The 16,202-nt window shown below is 67.9% G+C and overlaps 2 protein-coding genes across 4 annotated transcripts in view; both read left to right on the forward strand.

The window, feature by feature from the left end:
- CLPB (ClpB family mitochondrial disaggregase) overlaps positions 1-5,377 on the forward strand; it is a 91,228-nt gene extending 85,851 nt beyond the window's left edge. For 2 of the 3 annotated variants that reach the window (XM_075140460.1, XM_075140458.1), the window contains 4 exons: positions 2,705-2,778; positions 3,599-3,718; positions 4,168-4,272; positions 4,563-5,377. In XM_075140460.1, the coding sequence (XP_074996561.1) occupies positions 2,705-2,778; positions 3,599-3,718; positions 4,168-4,272; positions 4,563-4,817 (554 nt within the window). In that variant the 3' untranslated portion in view covers positions 4,818-5,377. The remainder of the gene's footprint in view (positions 1-2,704; positions 2,779-3,598; positions 3,719-4,167; positions 4,273-4,562) is intronic. The other variant, XM_075140459.1, reaches the window with a different exon arrangement.
- Positions 5,378-11,111: 5,734 nt separating this feature from the next.
- PHOX2A (paired like homeobox 2A) lies at positions 11,112-15,065 on the forward strand. Its single transcript, XM_075140644.1, has 3 exons — positions 11,112-11,331; positions 12,621-12,808; positions 14,631-15,065. Exons 1-3 carry the CDS (start codon positions 11,112-11,114, stop codon positions 15,063-15,065), a joined length of 843 nt encoding a protein of 280 aa, XP_074996745.1.
- Positions 15,066-16,202: the final 1,137 nt, after the last annotated feature.

Below are 16,202 nucleotides of genomic sequence, written 5' to 3' on the forward strand. Positions count from 1 at the left end.
AAGTCGTGCTGTTGCCTTCGAGGGTGACCTGCTGCGGAGGAGTCCCCCACCCCAATCTCCACCGTTCTCCCTCGCGCGATACCTCTGCTTTGGGCTCGCCCTGTCCTGAAATCCTCGTTACTCGAGATCACATCCTTGAGCTCTGTCTTTGGAGAAGGCTTTATATCCCAGCCTTCCTCATCCCGTGCTCTCTTCCCTTTATCTCCTCACCCTTTTCATTCTTTCAGGACCCTTCCACATGCTTCCTAGAAGAGACTGGGGCTGGTACGGGTGCTCGCGTTAGAGAGCAAGAGTTTTGTTTCCTCACAGTCCTTCCAAAAAGGACTGACCTTAATCAATCTTACTTCGCCTCGGAGCCCTGGACCCACACATCAGGGTCCTATAGAAAATTTTCCAAAAGTGTGAATTAGGTAATAAAAGGAGAAATGAGGAGGGGAAGGGCAGCCTCTAAGATTTGAACGAAACAACTCTGCTGAAGGCAGCGGAGTCCCAGTTGATGCGTAACCCTCCGCCACCTTCACCAGCCGCTTGGTGATAACTCCAGTGGCACCAGGAGTGACCAGTAGGTCTCTGCTGTGCCAAGGACGGACGGACGGACGGACAGTGATGCCCGTCTCCTCTAGCTCTGAAATGCGGAGCAGTTTGTGAGCACAGACACTGGCTCACGGAGCACGGGGAAAGAGCGTCTCCGTCCCGTGCCGCGGTGCCTGTGGAGAACCGGGCAGCCGTGAACGACGGCTGCGTCCCTTGTTTTCTCATCAGTTTTAAAAAACCCATCAGTTGTTTGGTTTTTTAAGACCCTTTTATGGTCTTAAATGTCTGGACACCACATCTTCCATAGGGTATCTAGGGTATCTGTGCTGTCACGGATACACCGTATTTCCTAAAGGTTGGTCTGGAGAGCTCTGCTCACCGGGGGAAGTGCCCGGAGAAGCTGCGGCTGTGCCCAGGAACCACAGCCCTCTGCATCAGCTCCACGGGAGCAGGAAAAAACCTTGGGTTTTGGCGTCAAATGTATTTTCCAGCTTCTTTCTCACTGTCTCTTCCTTTTTATTTTGAGGAGTGGATGCCAAAGCTTAATTCAGAATCTTTAAACTTCAATCAAACTAGGTAAAGGACAAAGCATGCCTGCAACTGAACTTTCAGGAATAACATTTTAAAATGCCAAGCACTTTTCTGCTAAATGAGGAAAGCATTGAATTTTAATTTCTAGAACTGTACAGCAGACAGCTGCAGTGAGCGAACGGCGGCGAGAGCGCCTAGCCGGAAAATGCATTTGGGCTCAGAAGCCTGCCCTCAATTGAGTTTCGTGGGGCTCCTTGCAATTTACTGAGCTCTTGGCTTGGAGATCCTCCCGAAGGCCGTGGCCAGGAGGTCAGCGTAAATGCCGGGGTGGGCAGATAAATGGAAAGATAGCGGGCAGGAGCTGCTTCCGCAGCACCTCTGCAGCTGTGAGCGGAAGCAGCGGAGGGGCAGGTGGCAAACCGGAATAGCGGGGGCAGCTCGGTCTCTTCTGCCTTCGCCAGCTCTGCCCTGCGGAACGCCGTGCCAAATCCCTTGTTGCTCAGTGAAGGACCCCTTGGTGTCTTTTAGCAGAAAGCAGAAAGGTGAAATGGGCCAAATCCTTATAACCGAAGCCCCCCCACTCCATTTAGCCGGCACGGCCGGGCTGCGCTGTCCCGCTCCCCCGCGCCGCGCAGCAAACTCCCCACCCAGGACGCACCCACGCACCAGCTCGCGTCTGCCGAGGCGGGGAAGGAGAAAGGTGATTGCAGAGCCCGCAGCACTGCTGCGATGCATGCCGGCACCGGCGCTGCTCCGGCGGAGCCTGGGAGCCCCTTCCGCCGCTGCTGGGGGTGCAACGATCCTCATCGAGGCTGCAAAGCTGGGAAGGGCGCCCAGCACCCAGCACCCGCGAGGGTCTTTCTCCCCCGCCCTGCGTGTCAGGATCTGGATGCGAGGGGTCTCCCTGTGTTAAACAGCGCGTGGAGTTCAAGGCGTGAAGACGTAGGAAGAAGTGAGGCAGTAGAGACGAGGAGGAAGGTGAATTTGGGGGGCGGACAGGTGAACCCCGCGTTCGGGTGTCTGGTGTGGCGCAGAGCTGGGATTCGGGAGCCGGCCAGAGCCTGGCTCCATCTGCAGTCGGCAGAGGGAAGTGGGCTCCGGCCGGCGCGGTGCCGCACGGTCTGGACCTGGGGTTTGCTGTTGCTGAAGGGACTCGGGACCGTTCCTGTGCCCGGCCGAGCTGCGGCAGCCGCGGGCCCCGGGTGATGGTTTGCTCTCTGCGTCACGTAATCGGCACTGGCTGCCGGAGCCCGGCCACCCGCCGGGGTCCGTGGAGGCCGAGTGAGGACTCCGGCTATCCGAAACCGCCGGGAGGCAGCTCCTGGGGGTGTGGGGCGGCGGGCGGAGGCAGAGCCGGAGCTCTTTTGCCGTGCCAGGGTAGGGTGCTCCCCTCGGGCACCCAGGTGTGCAGGGGCAGCCACGGGAGACCCAGACCCGCTGTCCGGGGCATCAAGTGCAGGGACACCCCGCTACCAAACCAAGTGTGGAGGTTCCAGATCTGTCCTGAAGTCCCCTCCGGACCCCACCTCGCCCCTGGCCAGGCTCCGGCTCCCCGTCACGCTGCTTTGCTCCTCCACCCTCCAGCAGCTGGGCAGCCCACGTGCCCCCTCACCGCCCCCCACGCCCTCCTGTCTTTCAGAGGATGTCCAGACGACCGACAAGATAACCATCTCCAAGCAGTTCAAGGAGAAGGTTATTCGCCCCATCTTGAAGGTACAGATGGTTTTTTTTCATGGCTTCTGTTTCAGGTGTCCTGGGCACTGAGTCATTCGATGCAATATCCCTGTTCCTCTCCCAGCTGTGAGATAAGTGACATGACGTCATTTTTTCATTTTCAGCCACTGAGAAGTAAGGTCAGAACCCAGCAGAAATAAATAACAGCATCTTTTTCACTCCCGGTGCTCTCACGTTAGAGCAACGACGTGAGACACAAGGGGGACGTGGGGTGGGCAGTGCTGCAGGGGGATTTGGGGGGTTCTCTGCTCTCCCGGGGCCACCGTGTGCTCGGTGCTGCACTGCTGCAGAGGGGCCAGGAGAACCTGACCGCAGCCACGCACCCCGATGACATTAAGATGTTTCTGAAGCAGTTCAGGGCGCTGCTCACCTGGCAGCTCCTACAGAGACCAAGAATTTGACCTCCCGGCGGGAGGCTCAGATCGGAGCCTCGGAACCGGGAGTGCCGGAGAGCAGCGAGGGGTTTTCCTGCAAGTGGCTGGGGCAGGGGCAAAGGGCAGAAGAGGCCGGGGCTGGGCTTACACCGCAGGAGAGATCCGTTCCTCTTGCCATCTCCAGAATTAATTCCTCCCCTAAGCCGTGCTGAGAGGTGCTCCTGATGACCTGAGATCTGGCAGCACGGGTTTCCAGCCCCATGGCATGGGGTGGGATGGCTGCCGGCGCCTCGCCACGCAGATGCGCGAGCTGTGGGAGGTGGAGGTGATCCCTGGGGAGCTCCTCCTGCAGCGTCGCTGTCACCGCTGTCCCTGTCGGGGTCACCAACCCTGTCCCCGCTGACCTTCACCCCTTGTCCCTGCAGGCTCACTTCAGACGAGACGAGTTCCTGGGCAGGATCAACGAGATTGTCTATTTTCTCCCTTTTTGCCACTCGGAGCTCATCCAGCTTGTCAACAAGGAGCTGAATTTTTGGGCCAAGAAGGTAAAAACCATCCATGGCTTTAGAGGTAACTTCTCATGAGGTGCATGAGCAGGAGGAAATCCCTGCCTAAGCCTTCATCCTCCCGATGTGGAAGCAGAGCGGCTTACGTCTTTACCATCGTCTTACACGCTGTTCCACGCGAGGGGACCCTACTCGGGAGGGTGGGGACCTCTTGGGACGGTGGGGGACGGTTCCTCCTGCGTTGGGGCAGGGATGAGCTTCGGGCCACGTTCAGAGACGTTATTTGTCTGATGGGTCTTTGCACATCTGAGCTCTCCGGGGGGCTAAATGGGAATTAGGGGACCACCTGCTTTGGGGGGTCTGGCCCGGCGGAGCGCCCAGAGCCCTTTGTTCCTCGGCCCCCGGGCGCTCGCACCCCGCTGAAGGAGTGAGGTGCCGGGGTTGCTCGAAGGCATCCGTAACCCTTCCTCCTCTTCCTCGCCCGGCAGGCCAAGGCGAGGCACAACATCACGCTCCTCTGGGACAGGGAGGTCATGGACGTGCTGGCCGACGGCTACAACTTGCACTACGGCGCCCGGTCTATCAAACACGAGGTAGAGCCAAGGACGCAGCAGGCGCCCCGTGCCGCAGCACGGGCAGCGCCCGCGGCACGGGGAGCCAGGAGGGCCCTTGCGTGGGTCTGTCCCACAGAGGAGGGTCCCCACGGCTCCCGGGGGGAGATGTTCGTGGTCTGGGGGAGGAACCATCACGGCCACGACGCTCCAGAAAGAGACAGGGAATAAGCAGGACGAGCAGGAGATCCTGGGATCCTGGGTGGGAAGGAGAGCTGCCCGGGAGGCTGCTCGCCGGGGTCTTCTGACGGGAGCTGGTTTTTCGTCCCCAGGTCGAGCGGCGCGTTGTGAACCAGCTGGCAGCTGCCTACGAGCAGGACCTGCTGCCCAGGGGCTGCACCTTGCGCATCGCGGTGGAGGACTCGGACAAGCAGCTGCTGAAAACCAGGGACGACAGCTCTTCCCCCGGAGAGGAGAAGAAGAAGACGCCGACCCTGCGGCTGGAGATCGTGGAGAAAGACAGCAAATCCCGAAAACTGGACATCCAAGCACCTCTGAACCCAGAAAACATCACTTACTTCTTGTAGGCAGCCACGAGCACTCCGGGAGCACGCTCTGCCCAGCGGGCGCTGCAGGCAGCGTGGGTTGACAATAAAATACCCTCAGAACTGGGAGTGTGCGATGTGGCCGCGTCGGGGAGGGCCGGCAGCCGTGGGGCAGGGGCCGAGCCGCGCTCCTGCTGCCTCCGCTGCCCCGGAGCCGGGCGCGGGCCGGCGGGAGCTGCCCGATCCGCTGGGGTGGGCGCAGGGGGGCCTGGGCGTAGCTGTGGGTGGCGAGGTGCCGTTCGGGGACGTGGAGGTGGAGGGCACTGGGGTTTCACTTGGCGCAAGAGAAGGTGTCGGAGCTTTTTAAGAAAGGGAAAAGCAGATTTCAGACCGTCCGGGAGCCGGGGTGTCCAGCTCGGGTAGGATTTGTCCTCCCCTGAAGAGAGGCTCGCTGCGGAGGCTGGGTTTGCTGGGACTGCGCTGGACGGGGGTGGGACAGGGACCGAGTGTGCGACAGCTTGATTCTAAAAGCCGCCGGGCACTCTGACTCTGTATTTCGCCCGCTTCTCTTTATTTATTGCAATAAACGCGGTGTGCGCATACCTTCTGCGTCTGGAGCAGCGCGGGGGGTTGCCCCTGGGCAGGACTCGTCCCCGAGGGGCTCCTGCATCTCCTGCTCATCGCGGGGAGCCGTGACCAATGCCGGCCCATCTCTCCGGCCCGGCCCGGCGACGTCCCGGGGCAAACCCCTCGCTAAATCCTCCCCGCTGCTTTTCTTCCGGGAAATATTTAATACCCCGGGCTTGACCTCGCTGCCCAAGCTGTCCCCGGTGTCAGAGCTGGAGCAAAGGTCCCCGGCCCAGACAAATGACGGTGGCTCTCGCTGGGCAGAATTGGATTTTTCCTGCGTGGTTGTAGGTGGGAGGTTTCGCTCTCCCACGAGGGTTTGCAGACCAGCACCGTCCCCGTGAGCTCTGCAGGGACCGATCCTGCCGCCAGCCGGGCCTGCGGGTCCCCAGGGCTGGGGGCTGACCCTGACCCCCCACAGTCGCTCCTCCGGGGACCTGCCAGCGGCGGGGCAGCGATGGAGGGCTCCAGGGGTGAGGGTCTCCCCTGGGAGCGGCTTTGGGGTGCAGCTCCCGCTTCACCGACGCAGCCCCGGCTCCTCCGGCCGGTGACGTGTGGCAGGGGCGGCTTGTGACGAGTAGGAAATGAAATACAAGAGGGAATCGGAGCAGAGAGCCCTCCCGAATTAATAAGCCCTACGTCACGGTCACGGTCGGAGGTGGCAGCGAGCTGCCGGGGTCCCCGTCCGACACGGCAAAGCCACTACGTGACGTCCCCCGCCCGAGCGTCCCCGCTGGCGCTGCCGGGCCACGGCGGGGGTTTGGTTTTGGCGCTGGCGCTCGTTTTCCAGGGGATTCACGAGGGTTTTGGGGGGCTGCCTTGACCCACCTTTCCGTCCCTGCCGCGTTTTCCTGCCGTGGGGCTTAATTCGGTGACGCCGCTGGGGACCCGAGCGCTGCCCTCGACCGGGGGGGAAGGAAGGCTGGGAAAGGGGGAAAGCTCTGCCGAAACGGAGCTGCTGGGGGGGGCAAGGGGGGGCTGCTCCGCCTCGGGCATCGCCCGCGCTGGTGCTCCGCGGGTGCCCCGCTCCTCTCCACCCCCCGGGCTGTGGGTGGTGATGGAGCCGGAGAGGAAGAGCCCGTCCCCGCGCTGGGTGCGGGGGGCAGTGCCCGGGGTGGGCTGGGTGGGGAAGGGGGTCTCTGGCGGCAGGATTTGGCCTTCGCGAGGTGACCAGCGAGAGGAGAGCAGGTCGGGCCGGGCAGGTTTCTCTTCCCCTGAAAGGTTTTGGGGCCTCGCTGGGCTTTTCCGGACGCTCTCAGGTGCAGGTTTGCTCCCGGTGGAGGCCCAGGCACGGCCCCCGCGGTGGGTTCGGCTGACTCCGGCCCCACGGGCGCAGGGGAGTTTGCTGGCGCGGTCCCTGCCGCTCCCCCCGTGCCGCAGCCGGGGAATCACCTGCGCCTTCGTGTCCTTGGCCCAGGCAGGGGTGCAGGGGGGGCCAGGGCTCAGGGGGGTCCCCAAAAACACCGGGGTGCCTCACAGGACAGCAAGTGGCATCCCCAAACCTGCTGTAGCCTCCCGCAAATGCCAGCCCCACGCTCAGCGCAGACGTGGGGGCTCAGCACCCACCAGCCCGGTGCAGGACGGGCAGCGCCGGGATGGCACCGCGGAGCTGACGGGCAAAGCCGGGATCCCTGGGGTGTCCCCAGGCGCCGGCCAGGCCCCGAGACCGGGGGGCTGCAAGGAGAAACGGGGCTGAAAATGGTGGGTCCTGCAGTGAGATGGGGGGGACAGCGCTGAGCGTGCTGTGCGAGGGTGGGCACAGGTGTGCTGACCCCAGGGATGAAGATGGGTGCCCGACCCACCCCAGCACCTGTGTGCCACGGCCACGACACCAGCACCCCCACGCCGACACCGCCGGGCTGGGGTCCCCGGTGCCGGGGCTCTCGTGGGTGCTCCTGCACGGCAGCGGGAACGGGCTCCCTCCCTGCCTGGAGCTGCTGCTGGGACGCAGGGAGAGCGGGGAGCCGCGGCCAGGCTGCTGTGCCATGCCATGCTGTGCCATGCTGTGCCATGCCATGCCATGCTGTGCCATGCTGTGCCATGCCGTGCCATGCCGTGCCATGCCATGTTGTGCCATGTTGTGCCATGCTGTGCCATGCCATGCTGTGCCATGCCATGTTGTGCCATGCCGTGCCATGCTGTGCCATGCCACGCGGCACCATGCTGTGCTGTATTGTGCCATGCCGTGCTGTGCTGGGTCACACCATGCCATGTCACACTGTGCTGTGCCGTGCCATGCCACACTGCACCATCACGCTATGTCATGCCAGGCCACACCACGCTGTGCTGTGCCATGCTGTGGCGTGGCGTGTCAGGTTGTGCCATGCTGTGCCACGCTACGCTCTGCTGTGCCATGCCATTCTGTTCCATGCTATGCCAATCTCTGCCATGCTTTACCACGCTGTGCCATGCCATGCTCTGCTGTGCCATGCCATGCCGAACTGTGCTGTGCCACACCACACCGTGCTGTGCCATGCTGTACCGTGCCATGCTGTGCCATGCCAGCCCCCCGGGGAGCGCAGCCGCAAAGACCCCTTCGGCAGGAGCGTCCCGGCCGGGGCGGTGCCGGGGGGCACACGGGGCCCTCCCCGGTCGTTTTATTTGGTTTTAATTGTGCCGGAGGCGCGGCACCGGCGTCCTCTGAGCAAACAGCGGGTGAAAGGGCTCCCTCTGACAGATCAAATAAATGTGCCACCGCAGCCGGGCCGGGAACAATAAGCGGGAGGCAGGATCTGGAGGGGAGAAACATCAGGCTGCGACGGGGGAAATTCAATTACCGCCAGCCTTCAGCCCCGTGCCGGGCTCCTAATTCGATTAGGGGCAGGCGAGCTCCAGCGAGCGGAGGGGCCTCGGTGCAGCCCCGGCTCGGGGCTTTGTCACCGGGAACAAAGCGGCGGCAGCGGCCGGAGGCCTCTGGCACAGTTGGGCCATGTGTGGTGTGGGACCAGCCGCCCCGGTGGCAGCAGGACCAGGACCTGCAGGGGGTCTGCGCCGCAGCATGGGGGTCCCCGTGGGGTGACAGAGCCTGGACGGCGCATGGGACGATGCTGTGGGTGCTGCCATCGGGCGCGTCATGGGGCACGGGCTGTGCCTGGTCAATGACCCCGACAAAGCTGGGACTCGAGCTGTGCCGGGGACCCGGGTTGTGCCCAAAGGGGGTCCCATCAGAGGGGTCCCGTCAGAGGGGTCCTGTCAGAGGGGTCCCGTCAGCCCCTCCGGCTCCAGAGGGGCCCCGACCCACGGACATGGCCCTCGGGTCCCGGATGGCCCCCAGAGCCCGGTGGGATGGAGGGACGGGGGGTCCCTGTCCCCGGCTCCTCCGCCGTGCCCAGCCCTCCCCGCTGCCATTGCCACCCATTGGGGGAGGGGGGGTGTCAGCCTGCACCCCCACCCCATCGGGCGATGCTGGGGACAACGGGTGCCCCTGCTGCCAGCACCCATCTTCCTTCATCCACCAAAATCGGGAGGTATCACCCACATCTTCATCCCAGCTCCCACGGGGGTCTCCCTGGCACTGCCCCCCACCCCAGGATGGGACGGGACAGGACGGGGCGCCCCAGCTCACCAACCCCCCCGCTCACCCTCCCCCCCTTGTCCCCCTCCCTCTCCTCTCCCCCTTCATCCCCCTCATCCTCCTCGCCCCCCCCGCCCCGTTCTGCCCCTGGCTCCGGGTAGCAATAGCAGCAGCTCCTTGCGTGGCAGATTGCTGCCTAATTAGTTTAGAGGGAAAACTTAATTGAATTAACTTTTTCACAACTCCAGCAGCCTGACAGTCGGGGCTCTGGCTCAGCCGCCAGCCTCCAGCTCCGTGATCTAATTAACTTGTTTAGCAACCTGCCCGCTCGGCCGGCGCAGCTGGGGTGGGCTCGGGTGGGGAGCACCCACCAGCCCCTGCCCGCGCCCACGGGCGTCCCGAGGGTCCCAGGCGAAGGACCGGCCCCGGCCCCGGCCCACGCGGGTGGCAGCAGGGGCACCCGGCCGGCGAGGGCTGTTCCCGGCGAGGGGAGCCAGGCGGGGAGCGGGGGCACCGGCTCTGCCCTGCGGGACACGGGGCGGGACGTGGGGCGGGACGTGGGGCGGGATGTGGGGCAGGACGTGGGGCGGGACGTGGGGCAGGACAGGGTCCGGGCTGCCCCGCGGGCAGCGCCGATCCCGCAGGACCTGGGCAGGATCCGGCCTTTCCCCACTCCCCCCGCAGCCGCTGGGCCCCTCCGCAGGGAAATGGCCCCAACCCCCCGCCCCCCCCGGGCCGCTGGAACTGGGCGAAGCCGTTACTGGGCCGGGGGGAGGGGGGGCTTTGAAATTCACCCGGGCTGCAAATTGGGGGGGAGCGAGGGGAGGGGAGGGGCGGGGGGCAAAGGGCAGAGCCCCTCCGGGGAGAGGAAGGGGGGCTGAGCACCTCCCTGTAGCCCCCTGCTCCCCCCCCATGCACCCATGGGTGCCCCCGCTGCCCTCCTGCTCCTGGGCCCAAGAGCCCCCCCGGTGAAGGGGACCCCCATGTCCCCACCCACCCACCCCGGACGCTGTCTGTGCCCCCCATGCCCCAGCCCCCCGAGGAGGCATCACCCCCAGGCCGGGGGTCCCCGGGGTGCAGGACGGAGGCAGCCACCTTCGGGGGGGGACCCCAGGGTCCAGGGTGCCCAGTGTCCCCCCTTCCCCCACCCCGGGGTCGTCCTGCAGCCCCCTGGGCCGGTGGGGGCTGGGGCCGGGCAGGAGCCCCCAGAGCACCCTCCCCCCCGGGGGGACCCCCAGAGCTGGGGGGGTGGGTGGGATGGGGATGGGATGGGATGGGGGTGGGGATGGGGATGGGATGGTCATGGGGATGGGATGGGATTGGGATGGGATGGGGATGGGGATGGGATGGGGTGGGGTGGGATGGGGATGGGGTGGGGATGGGATGGGGATGGGGATGGGGATGGGGATGGGGATGGGATGGAAATGGGATGGGATGGGGTGGGGAAGGATGGGGATGGGGATGGGATGGGCATGGGGTGGAAATGGGATGGGATGGGGTGGGGAAGGGATGGGGTGGGGAAGGGATGGGGTGGGGATGGGATGGGATGGGATGGGGTGGGGAAGGGATGGGGTGGGGAAGGGATGGGGATGGGGATGGGATGGGGATGGGGATGGGAAGGGATGGGATGGGATGGGCATGGGGATGGGAATGGGATGGTCATGGGGATGGGATGGGATGGGGATGGGGATGGGATTGGGATGGGATGGGGATGGGATGGGATGGGGATGGGGACAGGGACGATCTGGCGGGATGGGGACACGGGGGAGCTGGGGATGGGGCCGGGGCTGGTCCCGGGGCTGCTGCTGCTGGTCCTGGGGGGTCCCTGCCGAGGGCCGGGACACCGGCAGGGCCAGCGGGGCCGCTCCCCACCACCCGCCCCGACGTGCGCGGCTGCCGGGGCCGGGGGGACCGGGGGTGTGTGCGGCGCTCGGCGGGCGCCCACGAAGGGTTAAGGGCGGGGGGCGGCGGGGGGGGTGGCGGCTCCGCCCGCTCCTGCTGCGCCCGCCGGCCCCGGGAGATATTGTCATGCAAAAGCCCCCGGCGAGCGCAGCCTTTGTCCGCCGCTCCCCCCGCCGGTATATTTACGGGGCGCGGCGGCCCGGGGCGGGCCGGGGCGGCGGATGGCGGGGGCGGGCCGGGGGCCGGCGGGCAGGCGGCGGCGGTAACGGGCGGGCGGCAGCCGGGGCCGCTCCATGTTCGCCATGGACTACTCCTACCTCAACTCCTACGACTCCTGCGTGGCCGCCATGGAGGCGTCCGCCTACGAGTTCAGCCCCTGCAGCCAGGCCGGCTCCTTCCAGTACAGCCCCATGCGGGGGGGCTTCGGCGCCGGGCCCGCCTGCCCCCCCCTCGGCTCCGCCAACTGCGCCCTGGGCGCCCTGCGCGACCACCAGCCCTCGCCCTACTCGGCAGGTAACGGCCCGGGACCCGCGGACCCCCGCCGCCGGTGCCGGCGGTGCCCCGTATTGTCGGTTCCCGCCGCCGTCGGTGACCGGTACTGTCGGTGCTTGATGCCGCCAGTGCCCGGTACTGTCCGTGCTCGGTGCCGTCATTTCCCGCCGCCGTCGGTGCCCGGTACCGTCAGTGCTCGATGCCATCGATGCCCGGTACCGTCGATTCCCACCGCAGTTGGTGCCCGGTACTGTCGGTGCTCGATGCCGCCGGTGCCTGATACCGTCGGTACTCGGGCCGTCGGTTCCCGCCGCCGTCAGTGCCCGGTACCGCCGGTGCCCGGTACTGTCATGGCTCAGTGCCGTCGGTAACCGCTGCCGTCGGTGCTCGGTGCCATCGCTTCCCAGTACCGTCGGTACCCGCTGCCGGCAATGCTCGGTGCCGACGGTGCTCGGTACCGTCGGTTCCTGGTGTCGCCGATGCTCGGTGCCATCGATTCCCAGAACCGGCAGTACCCGCTACCGCCGGTGCCCGGTGCCGGCGATGCTCGGTACCGCCGGCGCTCGGTGCCATCGACTCCCGGTACCGCCGGTGGCCTGTGCCACCGGTTCCCGGTGCCGTCGGTGCTCGGTACGGTCAGGGCTCGATGCCGACGGTAACGACCGCCGTCGGCGCTCGGTGCCGCCGGCCCTCGGTGCCGCCGACTCCCGGTGCCGCCGGTGTCCGGTACCGCCGGTACCGCGGCCGTGCGCGGCCGCGGAGCCCCCAAGGTCCCCGGGGCGGCGGCGGCCCCGGAGCGGGGCTGACCGGGGGTCGCGGCCACCGGGCCCCCCCTCCCCGCTCCGCTTTCGTTGCCGCCGTGGACGCGCTGTCCGCGGACCCGCCGACAACGAAGGGGCCGCCGGACGGTACCGGCCGCTCCCCCCGCCCCGGCCCCGGCCCCGGCCCCGCACCGCGCTCCCCCCTGGCCCCGCTCCCGCCGCCCGGGGTCCCGCTTCCGCCGAGGGGGCGGCGGCGGCAACGAACGAAGGGGACCGGGGAGGGGAGCGCCCGAGCGCCGCGCCCGCCCTGCCCGGGGTGGGCTGCCGCTGGGTCCTGCCCGGTGTATCCCCTCCCGGTTTGTTCGGTCCGGTGCGTCCCCACCGGGTGCATCCCTGCCCGGTGCATCCCGCCCGGTGCATCCCTGTCTGGTTCATCCCTGCCCGGTGCATCCTGCCCGGTGCACCCCCTGCCCGGTGCAACCCTGCCGGTGCACCCTGCCCTCCCTGCCGCCGTGCCGGCCCCGCTCACCCCCTCCTCTCCCTCCCCAGTGCCCTACAAATTCTTCTCGGACCCGTCGGGCATCAACGAGAAGCGGAAGCAGCGGCGGATCCGGACGACGTTCACCAGCTCCCAGCTGAAGGAGCTGGAGAGGGTCTTCGCCGAGACCCACTACCCCGACATCTACACCCGCGAGGAGCTGGCCCTCAAGATCGACCTCACCGAAGCCCGGGTGCAGGTGAGCTGCTCGGGGATGGAGCGGGGGGCTCTGCTCCCACTGCACCGGGAGCCGGGGTGCAGGTGGCTCCCTGGTTGGGGACCCCGCCCGGGACCCTGCCGCTTTGCTGCCGGCTCCGTCACCGCAGCAGCGGGGGACGGGATGGGGCAGCGCCGTGCGGGAGCACAGCGGGCACAGCCCTGCTCTGCCGGGGGGCTTGGAGGAAACCCTCGGGGCCCAGCCCGGCTCCCGGCAGGAATGGGGGGGCCGTGCCCCATCACCGCTGCGCTGGCACCCGGCAGCAATGGTTTATTATGGTCCCGAATGTGTCGAGGTCGGGTGGGTTTGTAAAGGCAGTGGGGGACAGAGACCGGCGCTGCGGCAGTGCAGCCCCTGCTTCGTGGGTGCAGCCTTCCCTTGTTGGTGCAGACCCCCCTTTGCCAGGGCAGCCCCCCCATCAGTGCAGCCCCCCTTTGTCGGCACCGCGGGGCGCCCGGTCTCGCTGCAGGCAGAGGCGCCCAGTGGGGCGATGCCCCTCGGAGGGACGCGACCAGAGCGGGGGACGCTGCTCGGGGGGGGTCAATACGGAGGGTGACACCCCACAGTGGGGGGGATCTGTCCAGCGGCCCCCGCAGTGCCGGCCATGGGGTGTGCAGGGCTCGGGGTGGGGGGTCCCCACCTGCCCTCTCTTTTCGGGTGGGTCTGGGGCTCTGTCGGCGTCTTGGGCACCGTGGGGTGATTCATTTTGTCAGCACACGGGGGAGAAACCACGGTCCCCCATTTCCACGGGTGACGGGCAGGTGCTCGGTGGGTGCCTGGGAGACCACGGGGCCGTGCCGGGGGGATGGGACCGTGCCAGGGTGCGGGGGGCTGTGCTGGGGTGCAGGGGGCCGGGTGGGAGCAGAGCAGCAGGCACGGCCCAGGGAAGGGAGCGGGAGCACCCACAGCTCGGTGACATGGGGACAGCTCAGGAGGGATCGCCCTGGGTGCCTTTGGTGGGTCCCGCTGCGCCCCAGCCCTGGCTCTCCCCCTCGGCGGGTCCCAGATCCGTCTCCGGCAGCGCCGCGATCGGGGCAGCAGCGGGAGACGCCGGCGCGGCAGAGCGAGCGCCCCTGTCCCCGACACCCCAGGGAACAGCTTGGTGCCTGGGCCACCCCCCCAGCGTGTCCTTGCACCGGGGATGCTCTGGGGGTGAAGGGCCCCGTGGGACCCCTCTCCCCCCCGTCCCCCGGAGCATCCCCCGGTGCCGTGGAGAGGCTGGGGGATACGGCCGGACTGGCGGCTGGCGCTAACCGGGGCGGCACGGCTCGGCCCCGGCAGCCGCCCCTCCGCAGCGGCGGCACGACCTGCCCTTGGCCTTCGGCATCCCGCAGGCAGGAGGGACGCTGGGGGGGGTCCAAGGGTGGGGCAGGGGGCTCCCACCTCGGGGGTCACCTCCCTCCCGGGCGGGGACGGCGAGCGGGGCTGTTGCCGCGGTTGGCACCGTGGGGAAGCCGGGGGGGGGCACAGGGTGCGTGGGGGGGGGTCTGTCCCCGCAAGGTGCAGGCAGGGGTGCAGCATGGACCCCCCCAGTGTCCCTGCAGAGCCCCCCCGGCATCGCCGGGGCTCGTGCCGCAGCGCTGCCGGCGCCCGGCAGCAACACCGCGAAGTCAGTCGCTGGTTTTAGACACATTGACTGCACCCCCCGGTGCAGTGGAAAAAGTTTCACCCGTGGGAGTGGGGGTGCTGCAAGGGGCGAGCACCCCGACGCGGGGGGGCTGCGGAGCTGACTGCACCCCGAGGGTTCCCCAAATCCCCGTGGCCGGCGGCGCGGGGTCCTCCCGTCCCCTCCCGTCCCCTCCAGGTCTGGTTCCAGAACCGCCGAGCCAAATTCCGCAAGCAGGAGCGGGCGGCCAACGCCAAGGGTGCCGGCGGCACCGCCGGCGCCACCGGCAAGAAGTCAGAGCCGCGCTCTTCCTCGGAGGACGACGAGTCCAAGGAATCCAACTGCAGCCCGACGCCGGACAGCACGGCATCCCTGCCCGCCGCCGGCAGCCTCGGCAGCCCCGGCAGCAGCCTGAGCCCCAGCCCCGGCGCGGGGCCGCCCATGGGACCCGGCCACCCCCCCCAGCCCCTCAAGGCGCCCATCTGGCCCGGCGTCAGCACCAGCAGCGGTGCCGCCAACGCCGCCGACCTGCTGAAGGCCTGGCAGCCCGCCGAAGCCGTGCCGGGACCTTTCTCCGGCGTCCTCTCCTCCTTCCATCGGAAGCCCAACGCCCTCAAGACAAACCTCTTCTGATGCGCCGGCCGCCAGATCCGGCTGCCCCGAACCCCCCCCGGCCCCCCACCGCCGCCCCGCGCCCCCCGCCCGCCGCGCCGACGCTCCCGCCGTGGACCCAGCGATGATGCTGCCGGTGGGGAGATGGACCGGGGACCCCCCCACCCCTGCCCGGCCACCTGCACCCAAGGCAGCTCCCCCGAGGGGGCCACGGGACCCCCACCCGTTCCCGGACCCCGCGCCGACGGGACGGACCCGGAGCTGGGGGCAGCCCCCACCGGCACGACCCACCCACGGGTGCTGTGGGACTGCAAAGGGGGGGCAGCAGCCCCCGGCCCGACCGGCGTGCCGCGGGCGTAGCCATCGCTCCAGCACGCTTTCGGGGGCTCCTGGTGCACCCCAGGGGTGGGGGCAGCCGTGGGGCTCCCCACGGCGCTGCGGGTGCTCCGGCATCGCGGCAGCCCCCCCCAGGAGACCCCCCCCATGGGGCGAGGAAGCACTTTAGGGTTGGGGTTTCTGGGGGTGAGCAGTGCCGAGGAATTCGGCAGCGAGAGCCCCCTTGGCGCGGGGAGGGGGTGATGCCCCCCCAAATCCCACCTGCAGATGTGGATTTGCGCCCCCCCAGCAGCACCCCAGCCCGGCAGGACTGGAGGGGAGGAGACCCCCCCCACCCCGGGGTGTGATGGGATTTTGGGGGGCGAACGCAGGACTGGGGCTTTGTGCCCGCCGGCAACGCCGCGGATGCTGCCATCGGGGACAAGGCGCCGGGAACTGTCACCGTCCTGCTGTGCCGGGGCCGAGCCGCCCCGGTGATGCCGCAGCTCCCCCGGAGAGGGGCTGGCGCGGGATGGACCCCCCGGAGCAGATCGTGGGACCCCTCGGAGGAGCCGCGACCCCTCGCCGGCCGCCACTGCTGTGCCGGGAGCGGGATGGGTGCTCCCCCCGGAGCTGGCGCGGCCGCAGCCGGGACCACCCGGCACATCACCGCTCGGCAGCGACCTGGCGGAGGGTCCCGGGGGGGCCCTGGGGTGCAGCTCGGCCCCTTGCACCCACCGCACCGGTGCTGCCCGTGCCGGTGGCCTTCGCAGCGCGGTGAGCATCGGCACGGCCGTGCCCGCGTCCCTGTCCGTGTTCTGTGCAGTGGTGGCAGTCGGACCC

The sequence above is a fragment of the Calonectris borealis genome, chromosome 1 (assembly GCF_964195595.1).
Source record: "Calonectris borealis chromosome 1, bCalBor7.hap1.2, whole genome shotgun sequence".
NCBI classification, from domain to species: Eukaryota; Metazoa; Chordata; class Aves; order Procellariiformes; family Procellariidae; genus Calonectris; species Calonectris borealis.

Coding starts and splice junctions, on each gene's coding strand:
- PHOX2A (XM_075140644.1), top strand. CDS start 11,112: ATGTTCGCCATGGACTACTCCTACCTCAACTCCTACGACTCCTGCGTG. Junction 11,332..12,620: donor GCCCTCGCCCTACTCGGCAG/GTAACGGCCCGG, acceptor CTCCCTCCCCAG/TGCCCTACAAATTCTTCTCG. Junction 12,809..14,630: donor TCACCGAAGCCCGGGTGCAG/GTGAGCTGCTCG, acceptor CGTCCCCTCCAG/GTCTGGTTCCAGAACCGCCG.